The 19025-nt window shown below is 35.3% G+C and overlaps 1 protein-coding gene across 1 annotated transcript in view; it reads left to right on the top strand.

Moving 5' to 3' along the window:
- Positions 1-668: 668 nt before the first annotated feature.
- Positions 669-19025, top strand: part of AKT3 (AKT serine/threonine kinase 3) — a 140620-nt gene continuing 122263 nt past the window's right edge. The window contains exon 1 of the mRNA XM_015620663.2: positions 669-826. Coding sequence (XP_015476149.1) covers positions 781-826 — 46 coding nt within the window. The 5' untranslated portion in view covers positions 669-780. The remainder of the gene's footprint in view (positions 827-19025) is intronic.

Below are 19025 nucleotides of genomic sequence, written 5' to 3'. Positions count from 1 at the left end.
TTGTGGGGAAAAGAGCACTCATGTCACTGCCTGGCTTACAGCCTTGAGAGAACATGCACTCCTTTTTTTCATAAACTGAACATTTTGGGGTGTTTTTGGTTAATTTGTACTTGCAAGAGGTTGTTTTTCTGTTTGTGTACTTGGAGATGATGCTGGTTTTGAAAAACTGAAAATTCAGGATTTGTATTGGATATAATAAAATTATAGTGGAAGTAGCAAGAATATAACCTTTCATTCTGCTTTCTCGCACTCTTAATATGATTGTAGGTAGCTATAATAGAGGAAGCACTTGTCCATTGCATGGGTTCTGACAACTGTGGGAACAGGGAAAGCTCCTGTATATTCAGAGCTGGGCCTTCGAAGCAGGTCCAGCAGCCTTTCATTTAACAGCATCCTGTGCATTAGTACGAGAGAATTCTGCTGTGTGCATTTTACAAAAGTGCCATATGACTTAAATTTTAACACATTCTGCTGCTTTTTAGTATTGTAGTGTTCATGGAAAATGTGCTGTAAGACTAGAAACATGATTGTGTTATACAGTTAATTAAAAATAAAGGCAGATTTTTAATATGAGCTCAGTCAGTGAAACACATCAACAAAGACTTTTTTGTTGGCTGTCAAGTGAGAAAAACAGAAAAGACTCAAATTCTTTCTCTAATATTTCCTTCCAGTCTGACTCATCAGTAGAAATTGTGAAGAGCTGCAGAAGAGAAGCCAAACAGACAAGCTGATAACTTGAAGAAATACTCTTTTGAGTTTGGGGTTCAGAGTGGAGTCATCATGAGCGATGTTACCATTGTGAAGGAAGGCTGGGTACAGAAGAGGGGTAAGTTCTACCTTTTAATGGAAAGTGCTTCTGATGTCTCCTACACTGCGTGCAATGGTATTGCATGGTTACACAGCTGAATGTTTTTGATTTATCTTCTGGTCTGGAGCAAGCTAATCTGACCACACTGTGAGATTGAGGCCTTGGTTGATATTGATATGTAACCCTCAGCACTGCCCCTATTTGCGGGGGTACCTGACAGTGCAGAGGAAGTTGGACTCAGTAATTCCCACTTCATCTTGAACCTTGCTGCTGCAGCTGCTGTCCTGTGCATCAGACTAAGCTAGCTCTTGTGGCATCTTGAAAAGGCAGTAATAGAGGTGTGCAGTCAAAGGTTGCCTGGAAGCTGCTGTAGATCTGATATTTTCAGTGAAATTTCCTAGATGTCAAAATCATTCACTGTGGCTCAGCTTGTATTACAGATTCAAGTAGTCCCAGTAAAATCAACATAATACTTGCATAAAGCTCAGCATACACCTAATTACTTAGCAGACCTGGAAGCCATATAATTAACAAATATTTTTCTAACTATAAGCTAGTATAAAGTATGATTTTCTGTTATATTTGAAATCGTGTGAATTCTTGAGTTTCTTTAAAATGTTTCACCATGTGATTTGCAATTTAGGGAGGTTGGTGTATGTTCTGCTATGAATGTGAAACCTCTAGAAATATCTGTCATTCATATCATGTGATGAACTTTGGATGAAATCTTCCATGCTTCATGCTGCTTTGCTTTAGGTTGTGGTTGCGCACATGATTATTTTCAAAAGAACATAAACTCTCTCAGAGAGAGGAGGTGATCTGGATTTTAGGGTGATTTATGCCATGAGTTTCTGTGATCCTAGCCCAGAAAGATTAGACTGAAATAGTGGGAACAAAATTACCCTTTAATTTACAAAGAAATACTTTGTTTCAATAGCAATGTGTGAAGACAAAGATCATTATTAGCTTTGTTATTGCAGATTGACATTAAATGTCAAGGAAGGGAAGATAATGAGAGAAAATTTTATTATTCTTTTATTATTCCTGCATAAATCATATTTCAGGATTTATGGGTACTGTAAATGAAAATGAGATAAACCATGTTAAGTGTAAGGCCTGCTTCCTATTTTGGGGTACATACCTGTATTTATAACAGGTATGTTATAATATTTTACATGACAGGAACTATTTACAATTTAAAATTATTTTTCCTTTCCACCTTGTTGTTGTTTACTCAGTTTGGTGATCTGATTTCCTTTTTTGATTACTTCATATAAAATTCTTTCAAATGTATTTGAATGATTAGTATGCTCCAAATAATTTTCTTTCACATGACATCAGTTCCTTCAGGTAATATTGCTCATTCTTATTACAACTGCTGTCAGTTGGATATACCTGTATTAATTACTGGGATCCAGACATGGACAATGTACACTGAAATTCAATGTCTTAATATTTCAAATTCTGAAATGTTAAATAAAGGTTTTCTCTTCTCACTCTGTTTTACTATCAATTAATTGAAGAAAAGTCCACCAAGTTGACATTTTGAGGTCAGTTTTGTTAGTAATTGTTTTATTTTCCAGTTAAAGACATTTCATGGCATGCATTTTTCCTTATCATAAATAACTTTGAATTTATGGTTGGGTTGATTTTTTTTTCCCTTGCTATATGTAACTATATAGGTTTTAGTGGAAATTTTTAAAATTGCATCCAATATTGTCTGTAAATTTCTTTGTCTGATTTATTCTGGTTATTGGTGTGTTAAAGTGTTTGTTTTGTTTGTTTCTGAAAACAAAAGGAAAAGCACATTTGTGTTTCACAACGCTAAGAATTTGTAAGCATTTTATTCAATGGTTATACATTTCATGTAATTACAACTTTTATTCCAACCTTGCATTGAAACAAGAAAATCAAAGTTGTAGAGTGGATTTTTTAAATGTTGCCAAGAAAAAGTATCCAATTTTATTCTATATTCTGAGAATATGCTCAGTAAATACTTACTTTGGCAGCTAAATATTTTCTGTCTGCGCTAAGAATCATTGTGGGACTGGGTAAAGCTGTCTTGCTTCCACAAGCGATTTCTGTTACAATTTTAAACTTAATTCTTTGATCACCACCACTTGACATTCATTGTCTCAGTTCAGAGGCTGTAGGTACAAACCATGTTCCACCTGGAGAAAGGTGAGTGTGGGATCTTTTCTCCAGGCAGACACTGAATGAATTCCAGTCCCAGTGACCAGCCCTTTGGACAGCCCTGAGCCAAGTGTATGGTGCAGCATAAATTTCTGAGACTCCAGACTGAATTTATCTAGAAATAAGTCTTGTAAACCCTTCCTCCTGGGAACACAGGGGCCTGGGCTGCTACAGTTGACTGATCTGTTTATATTATGCTGAATTACTTGGTCGTGTGACTACAGCCCTGGACCTTTTAATATTGTCCCCTTCAGCAGTCAGTGTGGTTTGTGTTACAAGGAAAGGGAAAAGAAATCCAACTTCTTTTTTTTGTGATTCACAGCCCAGTCAGGAGTATGAGGATGACTTGAAGGGGAAGAAAAATGGTTTTGAGGAGCTGTCTAATGAGATAGGCCATTACAAAGGCGAGTTAGGCAAACTCAATGTAGAAATGAGAGGGGAGGACTAAAAATAGAGCTGGGGATCTCTGCATTGAGAGTCTGCTAGGGAAGACAGGGTATGTTAGGACACTGTGAATGGCTGTGAAATGCAGTGAAAAGATTTTTGCTTTATTATTATTCTTATTGCTGTATCCATGTCAGTAATAGAGGGCTGAAGGCTATATGTTTGTAAGGTTTTAAGCCTGCTTTTGAGCACTGAAGAATCAGATGTGATGCTATACAGTTGACTCCAAAGCCCTGTTTTTCTGTGTGTGCTTAAATCAGGCACCCATTAAAAGTATTAGTGTTTTACTCAAAGTTGAGAAATGCAGAATTAAGTTTTTTTGAGACTGATCATACTTGGGCTTTGAGTAGTTTTTAGGAGAAACAGTTTCAGCATGGTGAGACTAGATGATGCTGTGGAAGGGTAAGGTGTTGGTCAAATGAGCAGAGATGACAGGCTGGAGGTGAGAACTTTGGACAATAGAAGACACAAAACCCAGGGAGAAGCAGTGCCTGAGAAGCTTGAGGAACCTCGGGACCCAGGTGAAAGGCAGCCCCGAAGCACAGTGACTGGGTGTGCCTGAGCAAGTAATGCAGCTCAGCAAAAGCAGACTGGGAGAATGTAGTAATTGGACATGGGGACTTGATACCTATCTAAACTTAGTAGATTTGTAGAGTGAAATGGGTGTTAATTTGGACTGGCTTTTGTCTGCTTCTGTGCCCCTTCAGTAGTGGCAGTGCTCCTGAGGTACATCCTGTGGCTTTTAGTTTCATCTGAAACGAACCAGGTTTGTGCACTGTGGGACTGCTTCAAGCAGCAGATGAAAGTGCATTAACTAGGGTGGTGAGAAGATTTGCTGCAAAAGCACTTTCCTGGTATGAACTGAAGCACTAATTGAGATTCCTGTGAGACATCAGAACCTGAACAAGTGGAGAGCCAGGAGACCGGTCACCTTGGAGTGGAGTCTCTGCTCAGGTGCGAGAGGAGTAGGAATGTAATTTTGTAAGGACAGCTTAATGGTTGTAACTTACTGTCTTAGATCCAGTGACAAGAACCAAGCAGCTCATGGCCTGTGTCCACGTGCGGCTGCAAACATTTTTGCAATTCACTGTCTCAATGAGCATAATTTTTCTTTCTTTCTGTTCTCCAGTTATACCTGTAGCCGAATTAGGAGAGAGATGCATTGTCTTCATTTATGATTTTACTTCTTAGATGACACCAGCATTTTTCCTTGTAATGCAGGCAGATGAAAGGAAAGAAGTTTTGACTAAGAACCTTAAATACAGTGACCTGAACCTTGTTGCTGATATGCAGAAATTAAATATTTGACATTATTGCAGTTAGTGTAAGCACTCTGCAGAAATTGCTGAAATTACTTTTACATTTTGTATTTGCAGAGGACAATGTTTTGTAGAGTGAGTACCTTTAAACTTACGTAAAACTGGAAAGTTGGTATCCTTAATTTTACTTAGCATGCATTTACTGTATTTACTAAATTAAATTTAATGATTTGCAGAGAGGGATATGTTTTTAATTTATCAGTTTGGAAACATGTTTTTTTACATGATGAACATGCCTAGTGTGATTAGGGCTGTATCATTACAAAAGTGAGTTTTATGCATATAATTCATGTGGTATTTTTTCTTTAAAGCCAAAGTTTTCTGAGTTGTAGATCTGACCTTGTCTGTGGTCTATAATAGTCACAACAATTAGATTTAAGGATCTTTCATAACTTTGCTTAATTGCAACCTAATTTCTTTATATATAACCTGTGCACAAATTTCAATTAATTTAAACATATGAAAAAATTTAAGAGTTTCTGTTACCATGTTATTGAAAGATCATTTGGGACAAAGGAAGAATTGACACAGATGCTAACTTTTTTAAGGACCCAGTTTTAAATTTAACATGTCATCTAACTTTGTTGTTAATTGAAAGAGTAAGGGTTTGGTTTTGATGGGGATGTACCAAGTGCATAAGGCACAACATGATGGCTAAATCATAGTTTAAAAACTAACAATATGTTATCAGTTTAAGTTAGTGCTTGTGTTGCCACACTTCTATTGCCTTATCTCTGTGCTTCGGTGTTCTGGTGTGGTGCATTAGGTAATGCAGTTTGCCATGGCATCCTTCATGTGGCTCACATGGTACATGTACCAGCATTCCAATCTTGTAGAGAGGGAACTGAAGTCCAAAATCGTTGTGGCTTAACTGTAATTATTTAAGAAGTTTGATGTAGTGAGATGGTGGTAAAAACAAATATCATGAGGCTTTCCTGTGAAGCTTCCTAATGAGATTGTCCAGTAAATAATTTATCACTGAAATACTGTAATATGATTTTTCTCTCAATGGTTTTCTTTTTCCTTTTCTTCTTTTTTAAAATACCTTCCATAACTTCTTAGTATCTAAAATTGAAGTGGCGTTAGTATTTCTAAACCCATACAGTTCATAGAATGTGTTTGATTTATTGTGATAAGACTGACTCAGCTCCACTTTGTTTTCATTTTTGAGATTCAGGACATGATGCAGGTATCATGGGATTTTGAGAAATAACTGTGTGGAAAATATTTACTGTTATTATATCTTCTATCAAGAAGAATAAATAGCGTAGTGGAATAAATCTATTGTTCCAAATGCTAATAGAATTGTTGTTTAAAGTAGAAATTATTTATAGTCTTAGGGTAACATATCTTCTTCCTCCTCCCCCTGGCTCAAATCCAGAAAAGAACTGTATTATTTCATGTAGTGGACATTGAGTTTTACTGTTGAAACAACACCAAACAGATGTTAATTTTGGAAGTATGCACTGGAGATTGAGTTATATGTTATATATGATATGGTATGTTTTTTCTTTTGTTTGTTGTTATGGGTTTTTTTATGGGGTTTTTGGGTATTTTTTTAATGGCGGCATTAATGACTTGACTGGAAAATTAATCTCAGAAGTTATGGTATTAATTGAGTGTTATTCACAACCTGTCAGAAATCTTGTTTGCAGATTGTCTGAATTATTTGAGCAATTTAACACACCTCTAACAAAGACAAATTTAAATAGGCTCTGTTGAACATCTGCTACACAAAGTAGAAGAAATTTAAAGAATTTTTTTCTAATTGTCTTAACAAATAGTTTAAGGTAAAGTCTTGATTGATAATTGACTTGAAACTAAATAAGCCTTTTATATTGTAGTTGTTCTACTCTAATTCTATCTAATTAATGCGAAATGTGAAGGTCTAACAAAGTATATGAATGTAAAAGAGGCAGTTCCATGTGGGCCAAAGGGAGGAAAAATAGCACTGTGACCTTTCTTATATCCCTGCATGGTAGCTAGAGTTGTTTTTTTTTTTTAAATTCCCAGATAGTTAAGAGATTGCTGTGTCTTGTGCTCAGTGTAGGGATGGATTTAGGTAAATCTGTAAAGTTGCTTGCAGTCAGCACTGTTTGGTTTTTTTTGTTTCTTCGTATGTTTTTGTTGGTTTTTTTGTTGTTGTTTTTGTGTTTTGTTTGTTTGGGTCTGTTTTTGTTTTTTTCCCCCCACATATACTATGACTGGAAATGTATGTATTTAGATGCTGTTTTCCTGCAACTACCCCACTTGGAGAGGAGGTTCTCTAACCCCTTTCTCTGTCCCACTCACTTTGTAGTTGACTACCAAGATCTTCCTTTTGGAATAATTACACCTTTTTTATCCATACTTTTCCTTGAAGAGGATCAAAACCATATGAAAATCTTAAACTTGATGTAACTAGGATGAGGTGTTCTCTTTGCTAAATAACTTTATTCCAGATACTTTTTAGATAGTGCATAGGTGAGTGTAATTTTTGCAGCTCTCCACCTTGTACTATTACCTGTTTCTGTTCTTAAACACAGTTTGCAATAGAAATTGAAGCATAAAAACCAAAGTATTTTAAGCAGTCTCAAGATTATCTTTGCTGCAATATCCTTGTTGAATGTCAATTAGATAATTGTGCATGGTTGATTAATTTTTAAATGTTTTAGAATTGTTTTTGTTTCATTGCAGCTATAAGAGACTGTTACCAGTTTTCAAATGGTTTTACACATTTGATTCTCATCAATAAAAATGAAGCTCTCATACATGGAGCTGCATTGTAGATGAATAGTGGCTAAAATTCTATGCATGTTCTTTAACTGAATATGTTAATTCCTACCAGTAATATGTCAGATAGAAGATACAGTAATATCTTCAAATGGAGGAAGGTGTTCTCCTCTGTCTGTAATAATAGTGTATTATTAACCTGGAACATTCATGGGCATATCAATATGTTTGACCTTGGTACTACTTATGTTCAGATTTCTGAAAAGAAGCTAACCAAATTCAATACCTAAATCAAATCTTTGTTTTCCCTGCTGTTGCTTGAAAGGCTTGTTTCTGGTGCTTATCACTTTGGGCTTAAAGCTTTCAAATATCCTGAGTTTTATGGTAGAAAAGCACTTTTGCTATTCCTGACAGCAACAGGTTGCTTGTTACACAGGAAAATACCTGGGAGTTTTGGAGTATTCTGGACCATGTGACCTTACAGGTTCTTGTATGTCTCTTCCATTTCTTCTATAATGAATGCTGCCTGGTTGCTCACGTTCTGAAGATTTTCTTCATTCATGCTGGTTTCTCTTATTCATTGCTTAGTTACTCATGAGAGCAGTACTTCTAAAGAAGCAAGGTTAAACATTTTCTGTTGCAGGGATTAGGGAAGCCAGATGTTAGCAATTCTTTGCCCTTTTCCTGCTCACAACTCTTTTGGCCTGGCTGTACTGCATGACCATAAAATGTCCAAAGGATGCTGTTGGAGAAGAATGTGAAGAACCATTTGGCAAATACATGTTTTCTGTTTATTAAAACCTCTACTTTTTACTTGAAGCTAAATAGTCACGCTGTATAATGCCTTTGGCATGCTGTAATACGTTGGTTACAATTAAAATTCCTCTGTGTTTGTGTTACTTTCACATTGTGTTTGTAAGGATAATGTGCTTGCAATACCAGAACTTTTGATACCTTGTAGAAAATCATCTTCTCTCAATATACCTACATGCCAGTCCAACAAATCTCCCAAGTCTTTGTGATTTATTTTATTTCAGAAGCAGTCTGTGTACTTGTTCTTACCTCAGCTAGGTCAATCAGCTTATGCCTCTGTGGGAACTACTTCTTTAATACTGCTCCTGCTGTAATAGTCAAAAACATTATTGAGGTCAACAGCTGTGACTTGAAAATAGGTTCTGGAAGAGTTTTAGGACTGGACTAAGAACTCAGAATTTCAGGGCATGAGACAAATGGGACTGCAGAGTGAGATAATGGAAATAAGCTTTTTATTCAATAAAAAAACTTAAGGGAGAAAACCAGGGAAGAAGTTTATAAAACCAGTCAGTGCTGTCTTGATTGTGTTTTGTTTTCTAAGAGGAACTGTTGACCCTTCATGAGCATCTCTACTAATTGGAGACGAAATGCTTTTTTCCATCAAAACATGGAAAGATGCTGGTAGTGAGTGTGATTTATTCAATCTCCAAGTCCTTGAGAGCAGTTTAATCTAAATTGCAGGCAAAACATTGTTGCTTAGTTCCAACAGCACAGAGCTTAACTTTCTTTGGGAGGGATTCCTGCTTCCTAGGGTAGGACTCCATCAGCCTGATAGTGGCAAATCTGTTGAGACATGCTTAAATTTTTGTTCAAGCTGCATATGAATGTTTCCAGAGCTTTGCTTTGGATGCACTGTCACGTCTGTTCCTATGGACTTGAGAGCCCCACAGCAGTGGGAATGGATGAGTGGTGGTCACAGTGTAAGCCAAAGCTTGTAGTAGTTGATAACTGGGAGATTTGCTTCAGATCTATGCTCCTTATCTGTAATGTTGGTGTACCTCCGGTCTCATTTTTTCTAGTGCACTTTAATACCATCTCTTAATAGTACTACTTTATCTCCCAGCTAGTCTGCGTTGTTATTTATTCTTTCCCTCACAACTCAGGGCATTGCTAGTTTACTTTATATAAACCAAAGTAAGTTTCTTCGTTACCATATCATTTCAACTGACATCTTATTTACTGTAAATTCTTAGTTTATAATTTGCTTTCTAACTAAATGCTTTCTTAAAAACTGATAGGAAGATAGGAAATGAATGTGTAGACGCCAGAGCACTGGTAAGAAAACACATTCTCTTTTTCTAGATAGATTCGGAAGATCACTTATAAATCATGGCTGTCTTAACTTTGAGAGTAGTCTTCCCCAAAATGTTGAATTACAATATGGTAGTATATTAACTATGTAATATAATAAAATTCCCCATTTCATTAGTTGTTACAATTTTTGCATTGAAATTCCAAATTGTGTAATTCTCAGTTATTCACATTTGAACGTTGAAATGTAAAACAATTTACTGGGCACAGCTTCCTGATAGTCTTTTATCAACATTGCCACAATAAAAAAGTTACTGTAACCAGAATAATCTTCACAAATAGCTGCTAATTAGGCTGAGGTACTGAGAACTTTACCACCAGCAAGAGATTTGAGGGCTACTTGATACAAATGCTCCGTGATTTTGGTTGTGATAAATTTATGGACAACCTAGTTCATAGTGAAGGAAGACGTAAGATGATAAATTAAATAAAGGATTGGGCCATTAGTACCTTAAATTTGGCACTCAGTGTTGTGGAAACCTGAATTTATCCATCACAGTTTCCCTCAGATAAAATGGAAATAGTATTGTTACTTCACCTCAGAGACTTCCTGAATGTGAGTTTGTTTATCTTTGTGAAACTTTTAAATGCCTTACATTACAATATTCAGGCTTCAAAAAAGATAATTTTATAGAATTAAAATATAATTTTTGTATAGGAAATAAAATTGATCTAATAGTTGAAGTTTAGTCTGAGTGAGAAGAAGTGGATTTTTAAAAAATTTTGCTTATCCTGACACATTGTAGAGGAAGAGGTAAAATCTGTTAGGTTGTACAAAGAGATGACTTGTTAAAGAAAATGGAAAAATCTTAAGGTTAGTTCTTTCAGTGTCTTCCAGAGAGACTGGAGGAAACCCCTGAACAGTGATTCTTGGGAGAGAGTAATCTGTAGGAGCATGGCAGCATCCCTCCCTATGTTTGATCCCTATGAGGTCACTTTTGATCCCATGAAATTGCAGATAGGTTAGTGGTACAACTTTTACATGCATAAAAATTCCTTCAAAGTAGTGTGCTTCTATGTAGTGTCTTTTGCTTTACTTTGAGCCTGGTATTCACTCTGTTTTGAACTGTGTTGGCTTTTATAATATCATGCCAGCTTTTGCATGCTGACTAATACATTGGAAACTTTTCTGAAAAACTTTATTCTTATCTTGAGAAACAGCAGCAGCTACTATATTTTAATTAGAAGCTTGCGAACTTGCCCCTGATGCTCTTCCATGTTTACTTGAAACTTAAGTGGAAGCTGTTGCTGAAATGGGGGAAGTGTCACGTCCTCCCCTAGCTCGGTTGTGTTGGCACTTGTGCTCATAATGGTGATACGGTGAATCATGCCAGGAAATTTATCTGGCTGAAAATGAATCTATTTTTATTTTCCTAGTTAACTTTCAGATGGATCATTTCCCTGACCTGACTCACTGTGTAGCTGCACAAACAGTAGAGCTGGCAAACACGGGAATGGGAGAGTGGCCATGTGACAGCTCCCTGCTAGTGGCAGCTCCCACCTTTGCAAGAGTGAATTGGCCACAGAACTGCACCTAAAACTCATATTGTCACTACCACAGGACTATGGCACAGCTAGTTTGTATTTCAAGATGGTGTTCTTTGGAATTCATGTTTAGAAAAGGACCATTGATTTATTCTGTGCTAGTCCTAATGTGATTGAATTAAAAAATACCACCAGGAGGGTTAGCTAATTCCTATTCCTGTGCATTTATAGTTTTTAAATAAACAGAATTTTTTCACAGGAGAATGACTTGGCTAATGTCTGGAACATTAAGTGTTAATATATGTTCTTAATATAAATAATAGAGTAGCTTTGCAATCCTCTTGTGTTTATAGCTTGAAAGGTGTTAAAACCAGTATTTTAACCAGAAAACTCTCAAAGCTTATGATAGACAGGTACTCTTCTGAGGCTAGTGATTCGTTGGCTTCTAGGTATTACACGAGATTAAAATGACACTTAATAGTTTTCAGAGTTCAGAATATTCATGTCCACCAACTGTGTTGGTGGACAATCAGTGAAACTTCAGGTAATGTTAATTTGGGAGATTCTTGAGTTTTCTTGTATATTTTCTGCTACATTAAGTAGAATTCCTGTAAAGTAGATTTTGTCTGAACTTCATTCTTTGCAATGAATACCCTACTTCTGGCTTTGCTTAGTTATGTAACAAAGTTTGGAGACAGATTATGTTCCTTGATTTCAACTTGCACATGAATATTTTAAATGAATTTTTGCTGTAAACATTGTACTAAGATCCCTTTGGATGGTTTTCAATCTCATGATCTTATACTTTTAATTTACACCGTGTGCATAGGATTTTATGTGGAACTGCTCTTGGCACAAAGAGGCTTATGTAGAGATGATGAACGTTTCCCTTTCCAACTATCCTTGCTCCAAAGGAGACAGGGAATTGCTGTTATTTGCAGCTCTGTGGACATCCATGCTGATATTAGATGATTTAGAAAAAATTATTGGCAAATGAAACAAACTAAGAGTCAAAACCCCCAAATGAAACCAAACCAGCAGGTTTTAGGGATTCTTTCAAATACTTTGTGTTGCCCTACATCCTCTCCAGGGTAGAGAAGAAGATCCAAGAAGTTAGATGTAGCTTTTATTTAGTATACAAAAATGAAAAGCTGGGGAAACAGTTCTAGCATGTTATTTGTGATATATAATAGCTGTGAAATACTTACTAATGTATTTGTCTGAGATATGTTGTTTGTTCCAGCTTCCTCTGTATCCATATAGTCATTAATAGATAATCACACCTATGTTGAGTGTATTGGTAGTGAGGTTTTAAAAAATCTGCTGTAGATAATAATAATAATAATAATAATAATAATAATAATAATAATAATAATAATAATAATAATAATAATAATAGTACCCCACTCAATAATAAAGTTAATACATTATTAATATTATTGTTACTATCATTACCCCCTGCCTTCAATAATAAAAAACTTGACCCACTCAAATAAGGTCACATTCTAGAAAGTTCTATCATTAATAGGTTGGTTTTTTTATCTTTTTGAAGAATGTACTTCAATAATTTAACTTATTCTTGCTTAAGAATATAAAATACAAATTTGTGTTGGTTTCTTGCAATGAATTTTCCTGTAAAAAAGGTAACAAGTTGATACTTGAGAGCAGAATAAAATAAACAGGGAAAAAGGGCTTCTTTTTTTTTTTCTTTTCTTTTTTTTTTTTTTTTTTTTGGGAGGCAAGATGAGTGCAGAACCATCATTGTGTAGTCATCTAGAGTACGTCTGAACTTTCCTTACGAAAAGAAAGTATCTCTATGATTTTTGGTGGATAGAAAACCACAGGTTGTTGTATTCAGTGAAATAATTGTTCCTGGTAAATTACCTCACAGTAAACATTTGTATTTTTGTAGTAAATACAGTCCTGCATTATAGCTTTAGCATATTAATAGCCTTTCCTTTCTTGCAATTCACTATATTCCCTAAAAGCCATCTGTGCTTTGTGAGCTGTTGATGTAAATATATTTGTAGCTTTACCATAAAGTTTTTTTTTGATTACATGGATGGTTTATAAAAAGGGTGGCTCACCATGATCTCTTGTCTTTTGCCATAACATATCTAAAAAAGCTCCAAATAACTTGTCTTTAGACTTGTCTTTAGAGTTTCTTGAAAATCTGCTTGTATTTCTTCACTTAGGGTGTGGTATTTTATTTTTTTAACACAAAAAAACAAGAAATTAATCTATTGTAATCCTTCCTCAGAATAGATAAATATTAGAAATTACTCTCTACTGAGAAATTCCATGCATCATGATTTAACCAATGTCTGAAGAATGCAGTATTGCTGTTTAGAGTACACCTAGTAGGAAGAGAATGTTGTTTCAAAATGTGCCATCTGAAACACACAAACAGTTTTAGTGAGCCTGAAGCCTTGCGGAGACTTAGAATCACAAAGATAAAACTCAATAAAGCTTGTGAAGTTGGCAGTTTCCTTAAATCCTCATTGTGAGAAAAGAGGTGTCTTTGTGTAAATCTTAATTGCATTGATGTTTCTTTTTAACTATGGAATAGAGTGAGCTACTGTGAAACCTGGGATATCAAGCAGGGACCAAGAGCAGTAAAGATCAGGAGAACTTTCTCTGAGTCTGTTTTAAGGATAATCTCCAAGGAAGTAGCCTTTTATGCTCATGCTGCACTGAGCAGCACTCTTTTTTCTGAAAGAAAAATATGCATTGATAGCTTCAGCTTCTGTTGTAGTTAGAGATTCTGTTTCTAGTTTGAAATTGCAAAAATGGAAGAATTGGTAAAGTTTTCAATATATTTTTCTTTTGGTTCATACTGTAACTCTTACTGTATATTTCTGGTGTAAAAACCTGTCATTCATTAATTTTGCTACACATTTCCCTTGGCCACAGTTGTTCTTTGGTCTTGTTTGAAAGAGTCTGGTAAATGCTACTGTTTTTGTGTGGCCCTAAGCAGCTGATGAGCCTGTTGGGAGTAGAGAGTGATTGGTAAAATGAGAAAGATACAGAGAACAGAGAAATTTAAAAGATGGGTGAGATAGGCTGGGAAAGTGAGCAAGTTTGGTATGGAAATGTGGTACCTATATTGCTAGATATGGCATCAAGGAGTTCTAAAATGGAGAAAGTTTAATGTGGAGATAGGGTTTCAGAAAAAAAATACTGAAAGCTTGCATTGCAGGGACTGGTAATTTTTAATTACTTAAGAAGGCATGAGCAGTCTCTGCAACAAACAGGAATTCCATGGTAATTGCAGTAACTTCTGTAATGCTGCTATGCATTCTTGTCTTTCAGTGTCTAGAAGATGAAGTTAAAACCATTATTTTTTGTTTGGTTGGGTTTTTTTGAATACTTTGTTCACGATGATATTATATAACTATAAGGAAAAAAAATACAGGCATAAAATTTATCCCTGAAAACTTCCAGCTTAAGGTCTGCACCAGAAAGTAAAAGAATGCAAGAAAGAAAGAAGTTTATATATCTCAGCAGTAAGGTGCCTGTCATCTGGGGATTTCACTAAGGACCTAGCATTACAAATTGGCAAGGCAACAGTTTCATTTACCAACTAAATAAGATACGGTCATAAAAATCCATGTTTTAAAGACCAGGGTGTGAAACTTCAACTTGGATATTGCTTTCTATCACAACATATGGATGTGAAAGCTGGAAATCCAACAAAGGTACAGACATCTAAATGCCTTTGAAAGCAAATGCCGTAGAAAAATACTATGTATTAAATGGAATGAATTTATAACAGATGCCAAGATTCATTAGACAGCTCAAAAACCCCTTGGCTCTAAAGTTATCCAGAAAAGAAGATGGAATTATCATCTGGAACATATGTTAAGAATGAAGCCAGAGCATCTGTCATGGAAAGCATGCCACTGGGCAGCTGGAGGAACACACAAAAAGCACCAGCTCCGAGTCTCTCCATTGAACAACGCCAAAGGTAAAAAGGTTGTGGGACATCGCACTGGATGTTCAAGGAGTGGTTCAGAGCTGGCGAAAACTGCACAGGGATTTTTGGGCTCTTTGTGGGTTTTTCTCTGTATTGTAAACTTAAGAGTTTTGGTTTGTTTTCTCTTAATATTACAGACAGCAAAGAATGATTAAAAGTTGAAGGTCAGAAGTAAAAATACAGATTACTAAGCAGAGTATTTAATTATAATGTGTTCTAGTTTATTTTAGAATTTGTATATAATTTCAGTTCTGAAAAGAGAAAGATTGTGTAATTAAATAAATCTTCAGAGGCATTCCCACTAATTAGCTGAATGTATAATAGAGCATTCAGGATTATTTCAATAAAAATCCAGCCTTATTTTATCCAAGTAACCTACAGTTGATGACAGTACTATGGATTACCTGTTTTCTGAGAACAGTTGCCCTTATATTTTTCTACTTTTTTCATTTCATATGAATTGCGGACTTTCTAAACCAGCATCTCTCTGCAGTACAGTAGCTTTTAACTTGCCCTATTATGAGCCTAATGTTTGGTTGGAAACAGCACAATTTAAATTTTATAAAAGACTTTTAGTTGAAATGGAAGCTTTCAAATCTCTTATCTCAATCTATCTCTTGCTCATGCTTTACGCAAAATATTTTATTAAAATATAATAATCTCAACAAAGTTTGTCCAAAGCAAGCATTCAGTAATGTCTTAGATTTGGTAAATAGAATTGGTTTGTGTTTTATTTTCCCCTTGTGATATTCAAGGGGGAAAAAACCTCCCAAACAGGGGTGTGGGGGGATGTGTGTGTATTACAGCTTTTTTGTTTCCTTGGTTTCTTGGGGAGTGGGTTTTTTGTTCGGATGTTTTTTCGTTTTTTGTTAATTTGGGTTGTTTGGTTTTTTCCCCTCCTGACTGAATCATCTCAAACTCCCAGCCTAACACATGGGAATGAGTGTATTCTGTGAAAGGTTTGAACAACTCATTCACCTTCTAGATGCATCTTATGATTCTAAGTAGTGAACTAAGACTGTCAGTTTCTCTTAGCAGTATAACAAGTTTAGCCAAAATTAATAACCCTACAAACATTTCAAAAGTTTATTGATAGCTGCAGCTTTTCTGCTTCTTCCACTTACAGTATGATGAGTGTTACGGTGATTATTTGTTAATGCCTCATGAAGGAGAGAAAAGCTTTCAAGTGCAATTCAACTGTACTTACAGGCTCAATGTTGAGTAAACAAAATTTGTTTTAGTTTTCTTCCAAAATCTTTACAGATAGTTTTTTTATCCCATTTACATATTTGGTGTTGATGGAGCTCAGTTCAGATGGCTTCCTCTCATGCACAGTGCTCTGTCTTGTAGAATCTACATGGTCATGATTTTCTACTTTGACAGATTCTCCATCTGATTTATTGTGTAATTCGGTTCAGTTAGGATTGTAGTTAAAACTAACAAATTTTGTCAGAGGTTGTCCATTCTGTCAAATTCAGAGCAGATTTCAGTTATGTTATATGAAAAAATTAATCCAGCACGCTCCAGAATATCTCTTCTCCTTTTGTTTCCATGGCCATTTGCTCTTTTGTGTGCATGGCAACTGAAATTTCTGTGTATCTAGATTGTAATAATGTACTTTTAAGTAGTATTGAAGGCAAGCTTAGAAATAATGTTTCTGGCAATAAAAGAAGTGAAAAGACATTGTGTAATATACTCTTTCAAGTTATGTTTTGCCTAGAGGTTTGAAATGCAGTTGTTCTGTGCTCACTGCTAAAGATTTTTGCTCAAGAATACATAACAATAAAAAATCTTCAAGAGCTAAAAATACAGGATTACTGTATTCTTTGACCTGTGGTCAGAGAGTTGGCAGGAGTCGCCCTGTATTGTTTGTTCAAGGTTTATTTCAAGAGAACAATTATAGGATGATCATTAAAAATATTGACATATTTTTCAGGAGCAGAGGATTAAAAACACATCTTTAAGAAAGAGGGTTTTTAAGTTGGAATGCATTAAACAAAATAGGAACAAAAAGAAAACATTGTTTAAATCTTAATTTGAATTCCAGTTATTGAGGAAGTGGTTGTTTGTAGAAATTGTGTATATTTCTGTGCATTTTCATAGCAGTGTTTTGATATAAAATCTAATTTAATATGATCTTGATCTCTTAAGAAAGATAGGCAACCCCTCCATGTAGGAGATCTCCAGTAGGATGAGAGGAGTCTTTGGTGGATTTTTGTCAAGGACTGTATGAAGACTTCATCCCCCCATTTTGATGCACAGTCAAAATCAATCTAGACATACAGGGTAATACTTATGACTAAGAGGATTTGCCAGGTTGATAGCCTTGAATGAGTGATTCTCTGGTATTGAACTCCGGTTTGCACAAATGAGAATATGTTGGTTCCCACAGTACAGCTCCACTGAGTTTATGCCAGGTTTTTTACTAAATTAGTTCTGTAATAAAATTGGAATGTTTCAGTCTTTGTCTTTCTGCTGTGTAGGGTCAGTATGCCTGTGTTGTTTTGTCCTTGTCCCTGATTCAACTTTATTCCTTTCATAGCTTGTTTGAGAAGTTGTTTTGGGAATTGCCTGTGAAGGAGGACTGGCATTTCCCTCCACTTTCCCTTTGGAAAAGGGACTACTGCTGAGTGCAGTCACTTGTGCTCCTCCCAGAAACTGTTTAAAGCAAAATAAAATTTCCCCTCCAGACACATTTTTCTTAAAACATAGCTAAACTTTAATGTTACGATGTTTATAATATTTGATAATATTACTGTTATCAATGTTGTACCTGTGATGATGAAAGAGTGCTTCCTGTGTATAAAAACTATTTATTGAACAAATGGAGAGTTGCAGCGTATTACCTCGTAATAAGATAATGGAGAAATATATCACTTTCTCATTAACCTCACTAAGCTGCGAGAACAGTTAGTTCAGTTGTACTTTATGTTGTAAACTACCTACTAAAATAACTAGGTAAGTGCAAAGATACTGGTCTGTGTTTCCAACAAGGCTTCCAACTGAGATTATGTATTGATATATTTTTATTTGACTTAAAAATGTAACATTGGAAGAAATTTTGACTGTTAAAGTTGTGTCCCCTTCATTTTGATGTGGACTCAAAACCGAAATAAGTGCAGATGATGTTTGTCTTGGGTGTTCTTGAAAGCTCCAGTGACTATTGGATACGAAGTAGTTCTGCAACTTAACAAACTTTATTTGGACCAACTTTCTAGCAACATGTAGTCTAAATTTCCCTGCTGATCGTTTTTTGTACTGCCATCTGTAGATGCGAAGATCAATTAATCACTGTCCTCCTTATGAGACTCGCATATTTTAAGATTATTATATTCCTTTTTCCTCTTACTCCCTACCATATTATCTGTTCTAGGATAAGCCTAGTTATTTTTAGTGTACTTCAAACTTGGTATTTTCTTAAAAACAAAAAAATCCCAGCCCTATACAGTCTGTTTCTCTTAGGACCTTTACCAATTTAGTGGCCCCTCTTAATTTTTTAGTGCTCCAGATTTGTAAATGCTGATATTTCAGAGCTTTTATCATTGCTGGATAAACAGAAAAAAAAATAAAAAAAATCTTATTTTAATTCTTTTTCCTTGATTTGCCTACAAAATCTTTGGTAATACATAGCATAATGATATTTATCTCTTACATTATTTGTCTTTTTTGTAACATCATTGCATTGCTTGTTCTTCACAGATATTTCTAAGACAAACAAATTTCTAAATCTGGACTACTGTAAAGAGCTCTTGCTGTTTCAGCATCTCCATACATGACTGACGTGTAACTGGATGTTAGTTTTTTTTGCCTTTAGAATGTTTATCTTGCTCTTTGCTGTTCTGTATTTGATTTGCTAAGAGCATCTTTACTCCAAAGGTGTTTTATTAAGGTGTACTAATCTGTTCTGTGTGGTTTTTTGTTTTGTTTTTTTGTTGTTGGGAAATAGCTTTTTTCTTATACCCAA

This window comes from Parus major, chromosome 3 (genome assembly GCF_001522545.3).
Source record: "Parus major isolate Abel chromosome 3, Parus_major1.1, whole genome shotgun sequence".
In the NCBI taxonomy this organism is placed as follows: domain Eukaryota; kingdom Metazoa; phylum Chordata; class Aves; order Passeriformes; family Paridae; genus Parus; species Parus major.
Note: the sequence above shows the minus strand (reverse complement) of the source record. Positions and strands in the feature narration are given on the sequence as shown.